Genomic DNA, 22,490 nt, shown 5'->3' on the forward strand with positions numbered 1-22,490 from the left:
ACTGGTTTTGTGTTCCAGGGTCACAGATATTATTAATTGTAATAAATTAACTTGCCCTGTAGATTGCATTGTTTAGGTAATAAAAGGTCAACAAATTAATGTTTAGTATATTCAATGTATAAACCATTAGATTTCCAGAAAAAATATAAAATGTAGATATTTTATAGAATAAATTAAATACTATAATATAACATAATATTGTATAATACGTACATTCCAAGAAAGTAAATACACTGCAAATGTTTGGGATCAGAACAATTTTATATATATATTATATATATAGCACGCACACACAAATATAAAGTATTTTTTTTTAAAGAATAAAATACTTTTATTCATGAAGCATTAAAAACTGAGTAAAAGTGACAGTAAAGATATTTATTATTTATAATGTTACAAAAGTTCTAAATGTTTAAATAAATGCTATCAAAAGATCCTGAAATTTTTTGGTTTCCACAAAAATATTATGCAGATGTTCTGATTTGTCATGACAGGAAGAAACTATATTTTAAAATACATTACAATTGAAAGCACTTAATTAAAATTGTAATAATATTTCACAGTATGAATGTTTTTTTGTTTTTTTTTACTCAAACTTATCATAAAGTATCATACAAAGTATCATACAAAATATCAATTATAATATAATATAATATGGTTTGGTATTACACTCTTATTAATTTTCCTGTGGTATTTAAATCCCATTTGAAAATTATAATGAAAATAATAAATAAATAAACAAACAAACAAAAAATATTCAATGTCATAAAAAAATTAATGTTATTACTTTCATTGTAATGTCAAAGAAACCTATAGTATTTTTTTGTAGATACTGTGTATTTTTTTAAAGGGTCTCGACTCGACTACTGCATGTGTCCAATATAAACAAATGTCTGTGTGTGTACAGTATGTGTGAGTGAGTGAGTGAGTGAGTGTCTGTGCAGGGGAACACCTGAAACATTGCCAAGCTTTCCCAGCAGACCTGAGATTTAGCTTGAACCCCCCTGCAAGTGTGTGTGTGTGTGTATGTGTGTGTGTATTTGCTTTTCTCCTTCCGTGTAAAAATAGATGGAAAATTACAAAGTGGCATTCCCTACTGCTCTGGAAGGAAGTGGTCACACACACACACACACACACACACACACACACACACACTTTTACAGTACTTGGAGTTGTTTGCAAAGTCCTGGCAATGCAAATTAACACCTAATAATCTCATAACTCATGTTTTTAATATTTCAGCAAATTTAAACATTTTAATAATTCAGCACATGCGGTCTTTTTAATAATTAAATATATTTATTTTTATTAATAATTTAGTAGCTCAACACTAAGCTAAACATTGGATGACATAAACTAGAGTAATGGATCGGTAGAACTTCACAGAAACTCATCCTGGACAGATGTGAAACAGGCTACAATTCATTTATCAAAGCATCAGGCATAAACGATAGTGGAAAAACCTTTTAGACACGCTTGCTAAGACAAATCACTATTATTATTATTGGTTAGGATGGTTTAAAAAAGACTCTTCATTTGCGCTATAGACATGAATGATGTGTCAGATTATGTGGATTAATAAGAAAAGGTGTGCTAAAAAAAAAAAGTGTTGGCGGATGATAAAACGGGTGAAAAAAATCAAAGATGAAGAATGGACACGAGTCATATTAAATCACAAGGTGAAGTATTTGATTTTTGGTCGCAGCGGTAGAGAACTAGAGGTGGGCCAACACCCTATAGCAACCAACTAGCAAATTTGCAATGCCCTAGCAACCACACAGTACACCCTAACAACATCATAGCAATGCTATAAAACATTGTGAATACCTTAGCAACCACAGGATGTCCTGTTAGCATCCACAATACACTAGTACCACCACTACTTACATTTTCTTGAGCCAAAGCACACATTTTATTAAAAAGATGTATTTAAAATACATTTTATTTAAATAATTAATAATAATTATAATTTAGATAATAATATTATCTAAAATATAATTATATTATAGTATATTCTATTTTTATAGAAAATATTAATACTATTTTTATTAAATTTAATAAAAATTAAATTTATGCATTTAGCAGACGCTTTTATCCAAAGCGACTTGCAGTGCATTCAAGCTATCAATTTTTACTTTCCTGTGTTCCCGGCGAATCGAACCCACAACCTTGATAACGCAATGCTCTACCAATTGAGCTACAGGAACACTAATTTTTATATAAAAAGTAAAGTATTATTTATATAATTGTCCCAATATACGCATCCGAGTGGCTTCTGCTAGGCAGACTTTCTGTCTTTGGGTCAATCTTATGGTCTGCACTGATGGATGTGATTTTGGAGTTATTAGAGGGAAAAGCAGGGGGCTCATGGAGGAGGATCAGATCTCTGTGAAGCTACTGGCTCTATCAGGCTGTTCATCATAAAGGATTTGGATCTGAAGAGAGCAAATACTCCATTCAGAAGGGAAACGGGAAAGACAGAAACATGGGCATTAGCTTCTCTCTCTGTACATATATTCTCATATTTTTGGGATTTGTACTATTACTAGTGGCTTTGTGCTGAATAGTCAAAGGGTTTAAAATACAATATAGCCATATAATTATCAGCATTAAATGAAACCCATTATCGTGAATGCCAAATCAGCTTAATGTCCTCTTATTCATCCAGGCTCGGGTTCTGGTGGTTTCAGAGTGCATTAGCTGCGATGAGTCTCTTTGACTCGAACAAATGAGGAACTGAACCAAAACTGCAGAAAAAAGCAGAGACCTCAGCTAGTCTTGTCCAAACATAAGAGATTCAGTGTGTTATTATAAGACGGCAAAGTGCAGAATAATCAGTTTATGTTTAGTCTTCTTCTGTGAGAGACCTGGATTTGAGCATTTGTCGAAATGTTTTGTAACTCAAAACATTTAGGATTCCTGTCATATAAAGGTCGAGGCTTGTTCTTTTTGTGACAATGATCATCACAGTTTCAATAACAATCATGACGGCAATGCAGATGTGTTGGCATGGTGATGGTTCTTCCCATAAGTATAGTGGTCTAGACTAGTAAGCCTGTAAAATAAATTGGCGTTTAAAAGTCCCTGCACTTTATGGTGCAGCTGATTTACATTTTTATATAGTGTGTGGAACGCTCATGTTAGCTTCCAAAGTAAGTAGGAAGAAGGAATTTACAGCTAAAGCCTCAGCTGTGTCATTCTGAGGTAAAACACTGGGCCATTTATCCAGCCAGATAATATGGAAACTAATCTTGCTTATTTTCATGCTCATAAAAGTGCTGTTTGACTAGTAAAATGAGTAAACTTGTAAAACCTGGGAAAAATCTATCATTAATGAATGAATTAGTCAGAATATTTGCATCAAAGGGATGAAGAAAGAAATAATTAAAAACAAAACTTGCTGTGGCCAAGTGCTTTGACACTTTAAGCCTGCTCACGTGGGCAATGAGAGTTTTAGTCTAGCTTGCAACATCTTTTTTTTTGTTTTTGTTTCTCCTCCTGCTCTGCCTTTCCTGTACTTTTAATGTGTCAAAACCATCAAAAATTAAATAAAATAATAAAAATAAAGCAAAATATAAAAAATATTAAAATGTTAAAAATAAATCAATAAAAGGTTAGAAATAAAATGTTATATATATATACACACACACACCCACACCCAAATGAAATAACTCAACTGCAGTTTGATTTAGATTAATTTAAATGCACAATGAAAAAAACACCTTTTTTGAAAAGTGTTAAAAATGTAGTTTATCTGTTTTTGCACATTAACTCTTTCATATATATCTATATATATGTATAACAATTAATGTAAAAATTGTCAAAAATACAAAAAAAAATACTACAAATAAAAATAAAGTGATAATAAAATATAAAAAACACAAGTAAAATATAAATAAAAATAAACATAAAAAAGAACAGAATTTAAAAAAAATACATAATAAAAATAAAATGATAAACAATCATCTGACCAACTATGGGGATACTAATGTGGCTGATGATAGTTCTAGACCAGCTTGCAAAATGTTCCAGTCCGGCCTCTCATCATCTTTTCCTATCTTTTCTCTGCTATGGTTATACAAAATTTTAAAGTAAAAAAATAAATAAAAAAAGTAAATAAATAAATCAAATTAATTAAATAAATAAATTTTTATACAAGTAAAATGAATAATAATCAATACATTAATGTGATCTTTCAGTTATGATTTCAACCAGAACTAAATCTATCTATATACCTAAAATACCTGCCAGTAAAGCTTGAGTCCGATGTGTTTCTTACCTTCAGTGAGTCAAAGCACGCGATGACTCTCCCGTTCTCCACCTGGCAGCTCTTGGCAGGATGCGCGAACTTGCACTCAACATCGGAGCGAGCGCACGTTCCCCGCTGAAACTCCCGACACACCTCCAGAGTCAGCCATTTCGTGTCCCGCATGTGAGCCATATTCATCGCCATCTCAACACGCTTTAGCGGCAAGCAAACTTCAATTCCTTAAAATCCCAAAGTGCTTTGGGTGTGCTTGTGTTTGTCCTTTTCAGAATGTTTCTCTCCTTAGATCATTAAGCTTCTCTTTCCTTGTGGTTGCACACCAGGCCAAAGCAAAATGGACAAAAAATGTTGCTGCTAGGTAAAAAGTGTACTGCAGTAATGGATCCCAAAGCAAAAAATCCTTGAATCTGATTGGCTGTTTCAATAGTGCCCACTTCAGCTCTGTGTGTTTGTGGAGGGGTCGTTCGGGGTCACAGAGATTGTGGGGTTGTGCGAGCAGTCCTTTCACTGATGTGGGCAGCAAGCGGGCAGAAAAGCTGAGGCTGGTACTATAAGCAGGTTCAAGCAGCGGCAGACGCAAGAGAGGGCACGATACTCAGTACCCACCTGCAACAGAGAAAATGAAAAGGGCTCTTCAGCAAACATTTTCATCAAGTGAGTCTGTGATTAAATCATTTCACTAAGTTATGCATCTTTAACTGAACCGAACTCAATTAGAAGCATTTAGAAGATTTGGGAGTCTGTTTGTGTTTTGTTTTTTTTACCCTTTAACATATCATATTGCTAATGTGACAAAAGTCACCAAGTATTATCTAATTCTAATGAAGCTCAGATTTTTACAATTTCAAAATATAAAAAAATTAGGTCAAAAATGACCAAAGCTAAATCATCTTACAGGACAGAAAAAAAAGAAAGATTCCCTTAACTAAAAAAAATCACCCAAATACTAAGTGTATAATCCTTATAATTTCTTTCAAAATATGTTGCATTATGCAACAATAAGCATTTCAAACTATATCATGCTACATTATCATCACATGAAGTCCTCATCATAAGACTATCACATGACCTTTGTTTACTTCAGCAAGCATTGTTCAGTTATCAGATGATAACTTATAAATAAACTTAGTTTATATTTTTGATCCAGTTTCATCTAAAAATGTATAAAGTTGGGTGCACTGCAATATTCAATGCATATTATACTGATTTCCGCACATTTTAACGGATGTGATAGATTATACAAATATGCTATACATATAGAAAATCCACAATTCTCTGAAATTGTGCTAATCTTGAATACTATTTAGGAAAGACAGCAAAGGTAGAATTGGAACGCAGCCCATCCTCCACTTTACCACACTATCTCTCTGTCACTCGCCCTCGCTCTGTTTCTCCCTCACTCTCTTATTAGACTCTCTCCAGCTGCATAAATCCTTCACACCCCTAAAAATGGCAGAAATGCACTGAAGTCTGCAGAATTCTGTCAGTCCGAGCAAATAAAACATTGTCACACACATTCCTGGACTAACACACACCTCACTGATGGACACACACACACACACACACACACACACACTGGGTTCTTTCTTATACAAACAAATACACACAAAGCAGCCCTTCACAATCTGAAGTTGAGTGCAGGTTGAGGAAAACCGACCCAAATAGCACATCACAGCTACAGCTAAGAGCGGTGACATATCATTTAACAGAGACTGAGAAGGTGGAAAGTGAATGGTGAGGTCATTTCCTGTTTCTCTAAAGTGTTGCGCGACTCGCGGTGAGCCAGTCATAGGAAGAGATGTAGCAATGCTCCCAGCCACAGAGCAGAAGCCCAGTCCGAGAGAGGGTCAGAAACAACACCTTTACAAAAACAAATCACCGTAAGTTAGATGACATAGTTACTCCAGTTATTGTTAATAGAACTATGCTAGCTTGGTATTAGCCACCAGTTTCATAAAAAAAAGAAAGAATAGAAACTGACAGAAATGACAAAGTTTTTCAAAGTTTCTTATGCAATGATTCTTATTTAGAGACCAGATTATCACTGAGACTTGAGAGTGGCCTCTTTTGACTTGGGCCAGTAACCACCTATCAACCAATCAGAGCCCTCGTAACCATCCACAACAAACTGCTAAAAACCAGTCTCAAGTCTTTAGAAACCGCAAAGCAACACCCTGACATTGGTGCAACAAGTTCTGCATGTGTGAGCACCACTAACAGAAAATTTTACAAATCTTAAAAATTTTATCAGCATTCTTTAGTAGTAAAAACAAACACATAAAATGTTTAATAATATAATATAATATAATATAATATAATATAATATAATATAATATAATATAATATAATATAATATAATATAATATAATATAATGTTAAAACAAATAATAAATGAAACCGAACTATATTTATATTAGTATTATTTTTATTTATTATATATTTAATATTTAATGTATTATAAATAAATCAAAACAAATAATAAAGTTAAATATATAGTTATAATTAAATAGTTTATAATAACTATTTATAGCAATTTATTACAATAATTTAAATAGTTTAGAATAAAACATAAATAAATACATAATACATGTAAAACAAATAATACATTAAATGAAATATAAATGTTTAATAATATATAATATATTATAAATAAATAAATAAAAACAACCTTGGTTCATTAGCAGAAATATTGTTATCATGGTAAATTTTTGTAAGAGCACTATGCTACCTTGGTCAAGTACACTATAAAACAAAATCAAACTCCTATGTTCACTCAAAGAGCTTTAAAAGAAACAAACGTCCACAAAACACACACACACACACACACACACACAAGCACACACACACACACACACAAACACACACACAGAGCTCTGTTTATGGAATGACATATTTTAATCCAATAAGACTTTCAGTGTTGAGGCAAACTGGATCCTGGGAACGATGGACACTCAAAATTTTGTGAAATGAAAAGAAAGTGATTGCTCTGTATAAAGTGGCCATGCAGCATGATTCTGATCTCGCATTAAACAGGCTCATGCCTGCGTTATCTGTGTTAACTGAGAAGTGGAATAATCACCATGACAATTAAAGGAAATTCATGCTCAGACTTGGATTCTACTCTAAGATCCTCGTCTTCACTTGAACATGATGCTGTTTCTTTGGTCCCTATTTTTCCAGTAAATGATTTGGCTATTATAACACTGTATATCTCCCACAATCCTTTGCAGTGGAATAACAATTCTTAGAAGTTGCTGCAAGGTCAAACAAGGAGAGAAAAATAAGAATGATAGTGAGGGAGAGAGAGAATGATCTGGAAGCGTGCCAATCAAAGCCCATTAAAAAGTCAAACATTTTTGCCACTGGGAGGAGAACTGGATGTTATGTTCTCTTTTCAGAAATGGAAACTATTTCAATGATTCACATGAATGAGATATTAAGCGTTTCATTCTTTTTGCACTTTGGCTCATGGCTTTATTTACATCTGTACTGATGTCTAATATGCTCCTGCCACAGAGAAATGCTTGATTGAACATTTGATCTTCTGTGGCTCTGTTTGTAATTGGACAGCCGTGCAATATTAACAAACAGCTTTTTACATGCAGGAATTACAATGAAATGTTAAAATCAGTCTGAGTTTAGTCTGTGTCTAGGAAACAGAAAACAAACTCTCCCTGCATAAAGCTTTAAAACGCAGTGTATTAATATTAAAAAAGCAGATTTTAAATAACATCTGTAATAAACAAACTAGCTACATCCTAAGCATATGGGAAAACGTTTCCTTTTAAGGCTGTAAAAGTGTCATTAATGAGCCGCACCAACAACTTTATAAATAGAAGGATAAGGAAATACAACACTAACCAATACGATTTTAACAGTATGATGTCATAGAACCTAAGTAAGTTCCAAAAAGAACTTTACGTCATTAGTTAGTAGTTATAATATGTAGTGATCAGTGTATTTAAAGCTTTAGTTGCATGAAAGAATCCAGAAAACAAGCCACTGACCTCAACATAAAGAAATTCTTCAAATCTCCAAAGAACCATATAGCAACCCAAGAACCTTATAAGAACCTTATACACTCAAAAATTAAAGTTATGTGATGCACATCACCGTAATGTCGAAGATCAAACCATAGCATTAAACTTTCAAGAACAAACCTGTCAGTTTATTTCAGAAAAATTCTCAAAATAACACAACTACAACCTTATAAGAACATTTTGAAGAACAGAGGTAACCAAGCTGACGGTATCCATTGCGTTCCATAGTATTTCTTTCAATGCTATGGAAGTCCAGGGCTACCGTAACTATTTGGTAAACTACATTCTTCAAAGCATCTTTTGGGCTAAACAAAAGAAAGAAACTTGTACAAGTTTGGAATGACATGAGGGGGAGTAAATAGGATTTTCATTATAGGGCATACCTTGAGAATTTTTCGGAACTTATCAGACAGTCGAAGAAAAAGAATGAATTTTAGAATGTCACTATGCAATTCAGAACCAAAATTCTTCTGATCTGTAATCAGGCACCGTGTGGATGCTCTAAAATGCTGATTACAATTGCCCCAATTCAGCTGAACCCAAATTAGCATCTTTTTCCAGCATTAATGCATGAAGAAATTGGCCTGAATCTGGGTGGAGATCAGAAAGGTGTGCGGGCAGCGAAGATGATTATCTAAACCACAGCCTTCCATCGTTTGACTCAGATGTGTGTAGGTGATGATTGCCATGTTGGAAAGGGTTGAAAATAGCATCATCACCATGGTTACACAGCACAAAGCTTCAAGCAAATGCCCTTCTACCCAGTAACTCAGTAACTTCTCACCCAGTAGTGCACGGCTCTAAATGTTCTACAAAGCTATGTGAATAGGAGAGATCAAAGGTTAATGATTCAGTATGCTATTTAGTATGTTATTACCAATTCAAATGATAATAGTTAGCAATACAGTAATGCAGTTTGATGAGGGTTAGGAATTTATCGAAACAAGAAATATTTTTTTTCTACGACGCCCTCTAGATGCACAAAACGAACAAACATGTTGACACGTCCAACACGCGGCTGCCATCAGACACATTTCATTAGTGGAATTAAATACAACAGGCATTGTTCGCATGGAAAAAATATCCCAGATAAAACTCAAGCATGTAAAGAAGGAAGAAATGCAAGAATGTTACTTAGACAAAAAGCAAGAAAAATCGAGGATAAGACGTGTTCGCCAGGAGATGTGAGATGCTAATATAATACCTTATGCTGGTGCAACACATTAATCATATCAACCATTGTTTAAAAGTTAGCATATGGAATTAAACCAATTTTTTTAGCATCAACTTTAAAATCCATGATGATTCATTGTCTTCGTCTCTATTGGTTAAATTCAGCAATTTTAGCTTGTCTAGCCGAGCTAGTCTTAACAAAATCAAATGCAAAATACAGTGAAGTGTGCTTCCATGTGCGCATTTTCGCAACACTTTCACTTTCTCGACTACAGGATGCTGTCGACCAAACCCAAAGACTTGGCGCCAGACCACCCTGACGGAACACTTGTTTATTTTTCTCCCCCCCCCCAACAAAAAATGGTCTCTTCAAACAACCGAAACAATTGCTTTAATCATACGCCACCAGTCAGCACTTAGTATTGACTTCTCAACGACGACATTCGTTTCACGCTTTCTAATTTCCCACCGTTCTAAATACTCTGCAGCACAGTGAAACAATAACCCATATAAGTGCAATAAAAGTCAGCATAACCTGTCCTCAAGCAATCTTTCCTTACATGTTTCCGTTTCAATGCAGGAAAGCCACCGCGAGCAGCCGACGAGCAGACATGCGAGAGCTCGAATCCATATGTTTCTCTCTGCAGTGTGAGTGTGTTCAGCGTTTACTTACATGACTGCACAGAAGAGTGACGCACTCAGACAGAAGTGAAAACCTGCGTCAACATCTCTCTCCCCTCTCTTTTCCCTCTCGCAGACAGTTACGCTCTCACACACACGCCCCTGTGCAGTCCCAGGGTGCCTGACTGGGTCCTACCGCTCTGAAATCTAGCACGAGCCATATTAGGAAACAGCAGTTAAAACATGTCACACGTAATTTACATGTGGGGGGAGTGGAGAGCGCAGCTCTGTCGTAAGAGGAAAAAAAAAGAGAAAAAGAAAAAACCTGCACACGCTAGTACGCGCATAAAACAAACAGAAGGGAAGTGAGACCCGAGAGGGGGGTTTAAAAAAGGAGAAGTGCTCTCAGGTTCAACAGTTAACCAATCACACGGTTGCCACTGTCTAAACAAGTAGCCGTTCGCGCAGGGGTGGGGGAGTTTCCTGCCAAATGCACACGCAACCACGTAACTTTTCCAAATGCAGCTGAGATTCCCCCGGCGTGCTGTGTTGTTTGCGATCGCCTAGACATAACAAACTGCAGTTCACCACAAAGGCACCCCATAAAGTCAAAAACAGGCCACACACACTGAACAACCCCCAATCCCACACACAGTAAGCATACATAAGTGGTGCAATGCTTCAAGCCATGGCTTGAAGAGCTGCAAAAGACAAACAGACAGACAGACAGACAGGAGAGCGAGACGGTACAGAAAAGCAGTTCTTACCTCTCACATCATGATTAGTATTGAGAGCGTGTATGTGTGTTAGAGATCAGACACGGGCGGCAGGCTGCGACAGCAGAGCCTCAGGCACCGGGTGGACCATTCTCAGAGAGGAGGAGAAAGAGAGAGAGAGACAGATAGAGAGGCAGAGCGCTTAGGCTGCGCGTGTGGCTGCTGGTTGCGCCACTGTGTGTGTGTGAGCTGAGAGCCTGCGAGAAACAGCAGCACTGCGCAGAGCACTGAACTCAAGCGCCAATCACGCTGGCTGGAACCGCCCACCGACACAACCAGGAAGTGCTGCTGCTGCTGCCACTGCTCTGTGAGTTCCTCACCGAAGAGAGAAGAAAATGAGAAGGGGAGGGGACAAAAAGAAGGAAAGGTCGGTAAAGAAAAGAAAACGAGTGTGCTTGTGAGATTACATCGTGCTTTCCCAGGAGTCTGTCTGCATTGGGCAGCAGACTGCAGTGGGACACGCGCACACACAGCTGTACACCTGGTGCATTGTGTGCCAACGTTATCTGCTGCTGGAAAAGGCAGGATTTGGTCTTAATTCAACTCTGAATCATCAGTATCTGGGCCATTTCAGGAGGGAAATATATCATCGAGGTGGCTCAGAAAGAAGCGTTTTCCCAATAATCCGCTTTGAAAGTTTGATATATTTACACCATAAGCTATTTATTAAATGGCATGGAGGAAAACTGGGTCGCATTCAATTATTTCACTGATGTTAATACTAACAAACTCCCACATGGGAGTTAAACTACACAATATTTTCTTGGAGGGCCATAAAGCATTGAAACTGGGACACTTATTCATTATCTTCTGAAAAAAAAAAGCTTTATTGCATTATTTGCATACTTGAGCCTCACCCAGCAATGACTGCGGTTATGACTCTAGCTGAGTTCTGGAAAAATGACACACAACTCACAATGAAATAATCATAATAATATAAGATGATCGGGGCTTATTTTTTAAAAGTCAATAGAAGCATCAAATAATTACTCTGCTGTTGTTTACAGGCCCTTCATCTCAAGGAATTTAGTTTTTGTGAGAATTGTTTAGAGATTGACTTATGAAGCAGGTTCAGGGAAGTGTGAAAAGCTCAAGTGTGTGTGGGGTCAGAAGAGCTAGCTCTTTTAAGTCCACGGCTTGAGAGCCTAAAATGTCAGCAGCATGTGCATGGGAGGTAAATGCTAAAAAGAGCTACAAACTAGTATTATATTAGTATTATTTATATACTATTATAGTATTTATTAATATTTTTAATTTGATTTTGTTTTTATATTTTCGGTTTTCATTTTGTAATTTTATGTAGTTTTGTCACTTCATTATTTGTTTCCTGTTTAGCTTTAATTATTATATATTTTTTAGTTTTAGTCCTCTTAGTACTTTAACCTTAACTTATATCAGTTAGATGTCAATACAACATTTGAATTTCTGTAAAAAAAAAAAAAAAAAAAATTAAAAAAAAATTACCTTATAAGGCAGAACATTAGAAAAATATTACAAAAAAATCTATATTTTCTAATGTTCTTTTTCATATAATTGCAGACAAACAGAATACAAAACAAATTATTTGCAGAAGGTGTCAAATTATATAATTTGAGTAATTAAAAGAGAATACAGAATATACAGACTAAAAACAACTTTATTTCCATGTGAATTACTGCACTCATTTTCAATCAATTTTAAAAATGTAAATGACATTTAGATTAAATTCTGCATTGTGGATTCTGTAACATTTGTTATGCACATTTGTGCCATAAATAATAATAATGAATTATGCCAATTTTAGCATCTACCATTGTTTCAGCTTTGTGCATGTATCGTATGGGTAATAAAACACAACCTCACTTGAATATAAATGGAAATATATTTTGACATCATAAAATAAATTTTTATTAAAAGTACAGTTGTAAAGTTGATTTCCCCATGTCTAGACATCAGGGTGGTTCATGTGGCCATTTAAACTCCTAATAAATCCAATTTAAGTTACACACTAGTTTACTTGTAATTTAAAACATTCATGTGAACTACAGTATGCCCGATATTAAAATGGTTAGCCTGTTTAGGAAATTTTTGGCCGGCATCAATGATATAAATATATGATAATTTATGCAGTTGACACAAAAACCAAGGCTACAGTACAACTCTGGTTTATATTAACAACCAATAATTCTCGTCTTTTTCCTTTCCGCTCATGCTTTCCTGTCCTCATACTTCTAAAGGCTTGTTCTGGTATAAGAGTGATGAAAAATGGCAGAAATAGTCACACGAGAAGAAAAGACGGTCATACTTTCCACGGAAAAGACTCGCTTGCTCTGTATTTGTAAGATAAATGGAAATCTATCAGCAGACTAATAAAATGTCCGAACACTCAAGTTTTGCATCCCTATAATTTTACATGTATGACTGCTTGTGTGCTGGGACAAAACTAAATAACATTGTTCAGCCATTTTCAAAAAAAGTCTAGCATTGAAGTCTGATCCATTTCAGTGAATAGTGATTCATATAAATAATGATTCAGTGCCAAGTAATATTACGCTAATCCATTTGAACATTTGAAACTTATTTGTTGAAGCTAAATATTTAGCAGAATGCTCCTTTTCATCGCAAATCTTTCAACTTTGGTTATATAAATTAGTATATTTTAGAATTTTTTCAGTTGTATTAAGTTCTATTAAAATGAAGTTAAGTTGTATTTACAGTAAAGTTCAATTGCTGTAGATGTTTGTGACAGATAAATCCTGTAATTGCACAGTTAATCTGACAGACGTACACTACAGTTGAAACACCTCATGTCTGTAATATTTTGTAATGTTTTTAAAAGAAGTCCCTTGTGTTACCAAGGCTGCATTTATTTGATCAAAAACACAGTAAAAACTGTATGAACTTGTGATACTTTTCTTCTGACTGAAAGTTCAAAAGAACATCATTTCTATGAAATCTTTTGCAACCTTACAATTCTCTTTACTGTCACTTTCAATCAATTTAATGCATCCAAATATACATTTCTTTAAAAATAATAATAAAAAAATCTTGCTGACCCCAGACTTTAAACTGTAGTGTATATTTATACTGATATTAAATTGATATAGTTTCAAAAAACAAACATGTGCATGCTAGCTCAGTAAATTAAATCAATAAATAAAACAAATGCTCATATTAATGAGGACTGTGTTTGTGTGTATGTATTCTAACAATGCATTCTAATGGACAGAGAAGTGAGTAAAGGACAAGCTGACTGGGGTGACTTGATTTATGTCATTCTGGCTTCATGACATCAGAACTCTTCACAGTTTTCTTGACCTCTGACTCGCCAAACAGACATGTAGAAACACACTTGATCGACAAACACACACATTCAGATCGAATTTTCTGGCTCCAACTAGACTGGCGTGCTTCTCTCTTTCTCAAACACTCGTACCATCTCTCACATGTTTTTTTTTAAAGCCTCACCATTTAAGCTTAAACATGTCTGAGTGAACAAGTTTGAAAAGCAAGAAATGAAAGTGATTGGGTGTGGCTGTTTACACAGTAGGTCAAAGTCATCTGGATTGACAGTATATCGTTTACAGAAAGAGAGATGGGTTTGCTGGTGTAAAGTAGTTTTACCATGGCAAATATTTAACTAACAGCATAAAGTCTGGTGCTCAAAGCCCAAATTAAACAAGGAGAGATCTTCTGACCAACACTAACATCCAAAGTTTTTTTTTTCTCTTTTTTTTAACTCTTTGCATTTACTTGATTAAAAGCCAAGTAATATTATGAAATATTTTTGCAATTTAAAATAACTGTTCTGTATTTTAATGCATTTTGAAATGTAATTTTCTCCAGTGATCCAGTGTCACATGACCCATGAAATCAGTCTAATATGCTGATTTTCTGCTCAAGAAACATTTATTAGTATTAATAATGTTGAAAACATTTGTGCTGCTAATGTTTTAGTGATTAGGCAAGTGCGATTTTGAAAAGTTTTCAGGATTCTTGGATGAACAGCATTCATTTGATACAAATCTTTTGTAACATGATTAATGGTTTTACTGTTTTGCTCAATTAAATGCACCCTTGCTGGATAAAAGTATTATTATTTTTTAGAATAACACTTATTATTGGACAATTATATACACAATATGGAATCAATTATTTCAAATAAAAAGTTCCAAAAAATAATCAGCGAATAGTGATTAAATAGCAAAAAAGTTGTGTAAACTTGGCAAACAGAATTTCTGCCTGTCAAAACGTTTCAGGATCCTGTCTCTAAATTAAGAACATGACCATCCAATGTTAGGATCCAGATATTTTAGTCAGTCAGGTTGATAGTTTGGTGACAGGATCCTGACAAAAAAAGTACTGATTATTTTAAAGACAAAACTCAGAAAACAAACCGGAATTTGCAGTTCTAGCTACCAAAAATTTGATGTCACTAGCCTGGCAAACTCTGGCAAATTCTCAAATGGGCTGATCTGAATTTCCAACGGACACAATTTTTTACAAATATTTTCTGTTTATTTTAAAATCAACCAACGGCTCTCACCACATCCACTGTTTTCTAGCTTCGCTCACCCCACCACATTAGAAAAAGTCCCTGCTGGTGTTATAACCCATTTGGAGATCACAGAGTAACTCACATGGCTTATGTGCTCACGGGGCCATTTTGAATCATGCAAAATATGAAAGTCACACCTGAACATGGAGCGGAGACAGGAAGTTTGCCTTCTGAACAGGAAATAACCATGAGGTGACAAAGACAGCTGTCAGCACCATCATTATCAAAGATCACCGCATGAAGCCTCCGTTTGGCTCCTTTTCTAGCTCGCAAACCTGTGCCAGCAAAAGTACAGATACGCACTCTGAACGATGCAGACATTTTTTAGTGCACAAAACCCCCCAGTATTTCATAGTGATGCCTCTCTCTCTCTCTCTTTCTCTCGTCTCAGCACTGGTATGTGTCAGGATGCTGTAAATTGTGCTGGCTGGTGGATGTGAACTCTTGCTGGGTTAGAGAATATTCTCGTTACTCAGTAAGTCTGGACACCTCTCGCCTCTACAGTTCATCACGTCGTCGAAAAGCCTCATTTAAACCCTGCAAACCACACCCTTTCTCTTGCGCGGTCCCTCACATCTTTCATATTTCAGCACATTATCTGAGCAGAGCTACTCGAAGCTAAATGATCTAATAAATTATTCAGTAAAATCCCTGCTTTTCGGAATATTAGGCCATCTCTCTAAGATGACGCTCACAGACCACAGCGATCGTCTGAATAAGGTGAATGTGACTCAAGGGTCTCGGCGTCTAGCTGCATTGCTGAAAGTCACCGGCGATGTTTCAAATGCCCTTGATAAAAGCAGCATCGTGCCGGCCTACTTTACTGATTTATCGAAGGCATTCAGGCCTTGAGTTACTACAGGACCCAAATTAAAGCACTGCTCTACATCAGGATGCTAGAACCACTTTTCTAGCAATTACCTCGGATGATACTATAATCGGTTCGCAAACACTATTAAAGGATTTTGAAACTACTCTTTGTGGCACAGATTCATTATTTAGCTTGAAATAATCTAAAGCTGTAGCAAACTGAAATGCAAAGACAGCAAAACTCATAGAGTTCTCCAGGTAAAGGTCTTGTTAGTGCTGTCTTATCCATTTTAACATGTCATGATGTCATGTCATATTGAAATGAACTTATGTCCACAATTCAACAATCACTAAATGCATATATATATATATATATTAAAAAAAATATATATTATATATATATATATATATTAATATATATATATATATATATATATATATATATATATATATATATATATATATATATATATATATATATATATATATATTTTATATATATATTATATATATATATATATATATATATATATATATATATATATTAAAGTACTATTTATTTTCTTTAAATGGTATGCTTTGTTGAGTTAACTATTCATATAATATATAATATATTAGGACTATAAGTAAAGATCATGTTCCATAAAGATATTTAGCAAATCTCCTACTCTAAATATATCAAAACTTCTTTTTGATTGATAAAATACTTAGATAAGAACTTAATTTGGACAACTTTAAAGGTGATTTTCTAATTTTTTTCAGGGGTTTTTTTGTACCCTGAGATTACAAATTTTAAAATAGTTGTATCTCTGCCAAATAATGTACTATAATAACATCAATAGAAAGCTTATTTATTCAGCTTTCAGATGATATATAAATGTATATGTATGATGTATTCACCCTTATGACTGGTTTTTCGGTCCAAGGTCACATACTGTATACATATATATATATATATATATATATATATATATATATATATATATATATATATATATATATTCATTCCAATTTTATGCTTCATTAAACGATTCAGTGCTACAACTAATGTCATGTTAAAATGTCATGTCATGTTCAGAGACTGTGTGTGTATGTTTGTGTGTTTGTGTATATATATTTCTAATTTGTGTATATAGTTTCTAATCATGATTACAATTATGGATGCCACAATTATGTAAACTTCAAAATGGCAATTAATTGTTTAAAGTCAAATTATGTTATTCTGCATGCTTAAGATATGTTTATTTTCTTTCTACATGTTATCTTAAGGGTTTTTCCATTATTTTAGTTTTACTATAACATTATAATATCATTCATATTTTTTCTTTTTTTATAATTTAAAGAAGAAACCAATCCGATGTATAGATGACATTTTAAGGCTAAAGAAAAGCACTAAAGGTTTTTCAGTTAGTGTTTTCAGCTTGTTTATTTTCATATAAAAATACGGCATGCAGTTGCATCAAACAATGGTATAAACATCATTCAATGTTAATTGAGATAATAATCGCAATTACAGTTTCAAGGGAATAATCAAACAATTATGATTTTTGTCATAATCGTGCAGCCCTATATATATTATATGTTACACCTTCTTTGTTAAATAACAAAAAATAATTGATAAAAAATGTCATTTTGTTAAACTCATGAAGTGCTATTAGTTGTATTTGATGTTAAAATGTTGACCAGTTAATCTTCTGTACCTACTCAGCTCAGCTCAGTTGCTAAATTAGGAAACTGAACTAGTTTCACTTGCTCAAACAGTTAAAACTGCAAGAAAACAGGAAGTTTACAAGTAACAGTGAGTGAGAAGTTTGCAAACGTCCTCTTTTCGAACAAGGTCTTACAAAACCTAACAATGCCTAATACTGTTTGACCCAAAGCATGTTGAGAAAGAAGCATTTCAGTTTACTCTGAGAGAAACAGGAAAAAAATAACAACCACTTTCAATGACTAAAGAGAACGGCTGTTCATCTTCTCCCGCCAATTATTATCACCAGTTACAGATGTACCACAATAAACAAAAACCACAATCTCATGTTAAGCTTTACATTAACAACTCCCAAGAGTGCCTAAAATCGGCTTAATGCACTTATAACAAATCATCATCTGTACCTCACATACATTCGGAAGCAAAGTCACTGATGTGTTTTACACGGCCAATGGCGTTTGGCAGCAAATTTACATCACTTATTCTTCGAACCGACTTTGAATATAATCAAATAAGTTGTGGAGCAACATCAGAGGAAACAGAGAGTGATCGGTAGCTACTAGACTTCAGCAAAATCCAACAAATGGAAACATACAAAGTGATATGTACGTAAAAGGCCATGTAAATGTCTTGCATGCCAGAACTTGAACATTCACAAGACAAAGAGACAAAGAGGAAGCGGTCATGCATGTTAGAATACACTAAGTAAAATGTCATTTTAAGACAAAACTATGTAAATATGCATAAAGTGTACATATACAGTGAAAAATACTGTATAGTAATATATGTAAATATATTAATAGTTATAATAATTGAAATGTATTGTAATATAATAATTACTAAATGTATAGTGTTTAAATAATATTTTTATGGTTACAAACTGCAAAACATAAAGTGACCAAAATGCCCAAAAAATTATTTTACAGCCAAAGATCTTGCAACATGCTTTTTTTAAAAACAAATTTACATTTTTTACAGTGTACAGTATATTCATCCTGAATACAGTACATATTAACAAACTACTGAAACCACTTTTTCAAAATGATACAAAACTTTTCCAATTGTAAACACTGCAAAAAAGGTTAAAAAAATGTAAAATAAAAAATAAAAACCTACATCTCAGAGTGAAACTGATAGCTTTTCTAAAGCAATATATAATTCACCGATAAATTCATAATGAAACAAGCACTATTTTTCAGAAATTCCCTCTCATAAATCATTTCGGAGCAATAGATGCAAACAGAATATATAAAGTAAACATGTATATTTGAGAATGTTTGCGTGGGTTTAGTTTTTACCTGCGCGTAGTGCGAGAGCTGTATCTCCACTGAATGAAAGACAGGAACTCACACATGTGTCACCAGCCAATGTGGTTCACCGCAATGCATTCTGGGACAGATACTAACGTATGCTCTGGTGTGTCACAGTGCACGACCAAGCATAGAGTAGAATGCATGCAAAACACTGCATGTAGATGTAAGCATGCGTGCGTGTTTACAGTTTAAATGTGTGATCACATGATAAAGCACAGACCGAAGCAACTGGGAATGTGTGTTCAGCGATCATTCTCTCTATCACCATAGAAACTTGCTTTTATCTTATTTGCATCTGGGTGTACCAGCCACAGAGAGAGCTGTGTCATTTTCTCCCAGAAAACACCACTGCCCTCCTCAGAGACTTTGAGAAGTTTGCCACACTGGTAAACACTTTCCCAAATCCTGAGCGTTTAAAAAAACACAGCGACAATCCTCAAACTAATATTTTCGCCCTAAAAGTCAAGGCTTCAAAAAGAGGAAACAACTTTCATCATACACTGCTAAAGATAACACAGCACTACGTCTTGCACAGGAAGAGGGTAGCAATTGCTTTAAACAGAAAGCCCCGCAAAACTATTTTAACATGTGAGTCACACTTTAAAAAAAGTTTTTAACAAATGAGTTACACTTGAAAAGTTTTAAACCAAGTGGTATCTGCAAAAAAATAATGTTAAAACATTGCATCTATAGTTTTATCATTTGAAACCTAAAGTAATAAACATCCTTTTGTGTAATGTTTTGCTTGAAAAATGACGTTTCTTTAATGTGGGTCACTGCATGAATTTGTAAGAGCAGGTACTTGTGTTTGCATGTGGAATTCTGTGCATGCACGCATTGTGTGTGTGTGTGTGTGTGTGTGTGTGTGTTTGAGAGGTAACTTGAGGTCTGTAGTTCACTCATGCCAGGTGTTTTATCTCAGACGTTCCACATGACTTAGCCGCTGGTAGAGTTCCTCTTCTAAAATCACTCACCTGGTACAAAAACACTCAAACATCTCACTAAATAAAACCCCATGGAGTGTTATTTAACTCTAATCGATGAGAAACAGATTTAAAACTAGTACATTTGTACATATAAAACATAAATGGTCAAACGCCTTTGAAGAACCTTTTTAGTTCTTATAATGACAGAAAAAAAAAAACTTTTTTCAAGTCAAGATATAATACCTTGAAATAACTGTTTTAATTTTATTAAAAATAAGAAAAAGAAACAAATTACAAGCACAACAGAACAAATAAATACACTTTTAATTTTTTCAGCTACAGTGGGCTAGGTTTATTTAGTTGGGTTTATTGTAGTAAGAAAAACAGAAATTGAATAAAGTGTATAAATAAACTGCAGTCTTCAAATATATCAATCAAAAACGATTAACATTAATAATGACAGACAGTGGCAGGTAATTAAGGCTGCTGTCCCTTTAAGACCGACTGCATGGATCCAGTTTACTGAAACAGATCTGGTTTTCATCCAACTGTTTACATTTATTGAACATATAACCAGCTTGTTTACTTGAAAACTCCATATTATGGGGATAACATAACTGTGCATATTTGAACATTCAAACACAATAAAACACGAAAGAGATTGCTTGCTGATGGGCTATCAGTGCACGCACTTCGGCTGATCGCCAGTCAGTGAGAGCACCACATTGAGTTATTTTTCACTGTATATTGCACTTAATTGTATTAAACATAATGCACGTCCCAAATTCGTAATCACATGCTGTCTGAGGGGCGCATTCAAAAAACTTCCACATTCATGCATTGAAAACAGTTCACTCAATGATAGAAAAAATCTGTCATCATTTACTCACCCTCATGTCGTTCAAAACTTTTATGATGTTCTTTCTTCTTCAAAACTTTTAAATCCCTTAAAACTTTCGGTGCATGAACAAAACACTGAGACATTTGTTACAATATCTTCTTCTGTATTTCCATGCACAGTAAAAAAAAGAATGACATGAGGTTGAGTTAATGCTGATAGAATTGTAATTTTTGGTTACAAGTTTTTAAAAAGTAATAGGATGTACCTGAATTTCATGTTGACCATTTGACCCTATTATCTTTTTAAGCTTCAATTATGTTAAAGGAGAACATTTTGAAGTTCCAATAATGCTATAAGATTACCTTTTAAAAGACTGCCATAATGCCACGGAAAAATGTATTTGAGTTTTAATAAGAAATCCAAGAAAATCCAATGAAAATGAAGTTCCAACATTATCAAAGAAAAGCCACCACAGGAAAAGCCCTTAAGTATAGACCGATAAGAGGATTTTTGAAAATTCTTGTAATGTAATAGAATAACTTTTTATGTTCCAAAGTTTCCAATGAACTTCCAAAGAGGAGCAATCTGTGGTTTTCTGAAGAACCATTAATCTGTTGGTGAAACTTGGAACCAACACACCAATAACTTCCCATTGGAAACCATAAAAGTGATGCAAAAAAGGGAGAGGAATGAAAAACGAGAGCACTTGAAGACATGAACCACAGAGAAAAAGAAAGCGTGCTCAACATACAATGCCTCATTTCAAATCTTTCCCAGCTCACTTCTACCCTGGCACCTCGCTGAATAGCAGGACGCCAAACATCCTTAGATTGTGAAATACCCAATATCATTCCCAGGCCACCGGTGGACAGGAAGTCCTCGTCTAGCCCTCTGAATAATGGCATACAGACAGTCTGCGGTCCTACCTGACTCTGAGCTGCTCAGATCTAGTCCCGTATGTCCTCTTTGCTGTCTGCCGACAGGAAGCACTTTCAGTCCGTCCTTATTTACAGTCCCCTGGCACTGCAGTACGGCTCACAGCTGGTGCATTCCTGCTGCGCTCTGCCTCAGCTGATGGAGAGAGGAGAGATAGAGGAGAGCAGACAAGCCAGACAGGGAAAGAGGGAAAGAAAACGCAGGGTAAGAACATACTGTACAAATCATCGACTGTGAATGTGTGGTCAGCAGATGCTGATCAGCCAATGAGTGTCTTGATCTGCGACAACATGAGGAAACCGCATAATGCACCTCTTATTATTTCATTCAATTCCCAGGGAACTGCACGAACAGAAGCATTATTATTCAAAGCAGACACATCAGCAGTTATTGACGTCTCGCTGATACCTAAAGCGGAGACTATCAGGTAGCAAGGCCATTTTCTTGTCCTCATGTTGGTTAGTCATCACTCAAATGTAATTAAAATGCAGTTAAAGACCAGATGACTGCATAATTGGAGTTTTATGGTCCATTTAGTCCAT

General features: G+C 34.8%; 1 protein-coding gene across 35 annotated transcripts in view; it reads right to left on the bottom strand.

Moving 5' to 3' along the window:
• The window catches only part of mbnl1 (muscleblind-like splicing regulator 1), a 50,030-nt gene extending 27,936 nt beyond the window's left edge, over positions 1-22,094 (bottom strand). For 4 of the 35 annotated variants that reach the window (XM_026280549.1, XM_026280622.1, XM_026280613.1 and 1 more), the window contains exons 1-2: positions 10,869-11,110; positions 4,280-4,873 (exon numbers count right to left, since the gene is read on the bottom strand). In XM_026280549.1, coding sequence (XP_026136334.1) covers positions 4,280-4,453 — 174 coding nt within the window. In that variant the 5' untranslated portion in view covers positions 4,454-4,873; positions 10,869-11,110. Of the gene's footprint in view, positions 1-4,279; positions 4,874-10,040; positions 10,397-10,868; positions 11,115-19,230; positions 19,387-21,938 lie in introns of those variants that run through there. The other 31 variants (XM_026280440.1, XM_026280420.1, XM_026280470.1 and 28 more) reach the window with 24 other exon arrangements.
• Between the last annotated feature and the right edge of the window lie 396 nt (positions 22,095-22,490).

Source organism: Carassius auratus, chromosome 2 (genome assembly GCF_003368295.1).
Source record: "Carassius auratus strain Wakin chromosome 2, ASM336829v1, whole genome shotgun sequence".
Classification (NCBI taxonomy): Eukaryota; Metazoa; Chordata; class Actinopteri; order Cypriniformes; family Cyprinidae; genus Carassius; species Carassius auratus.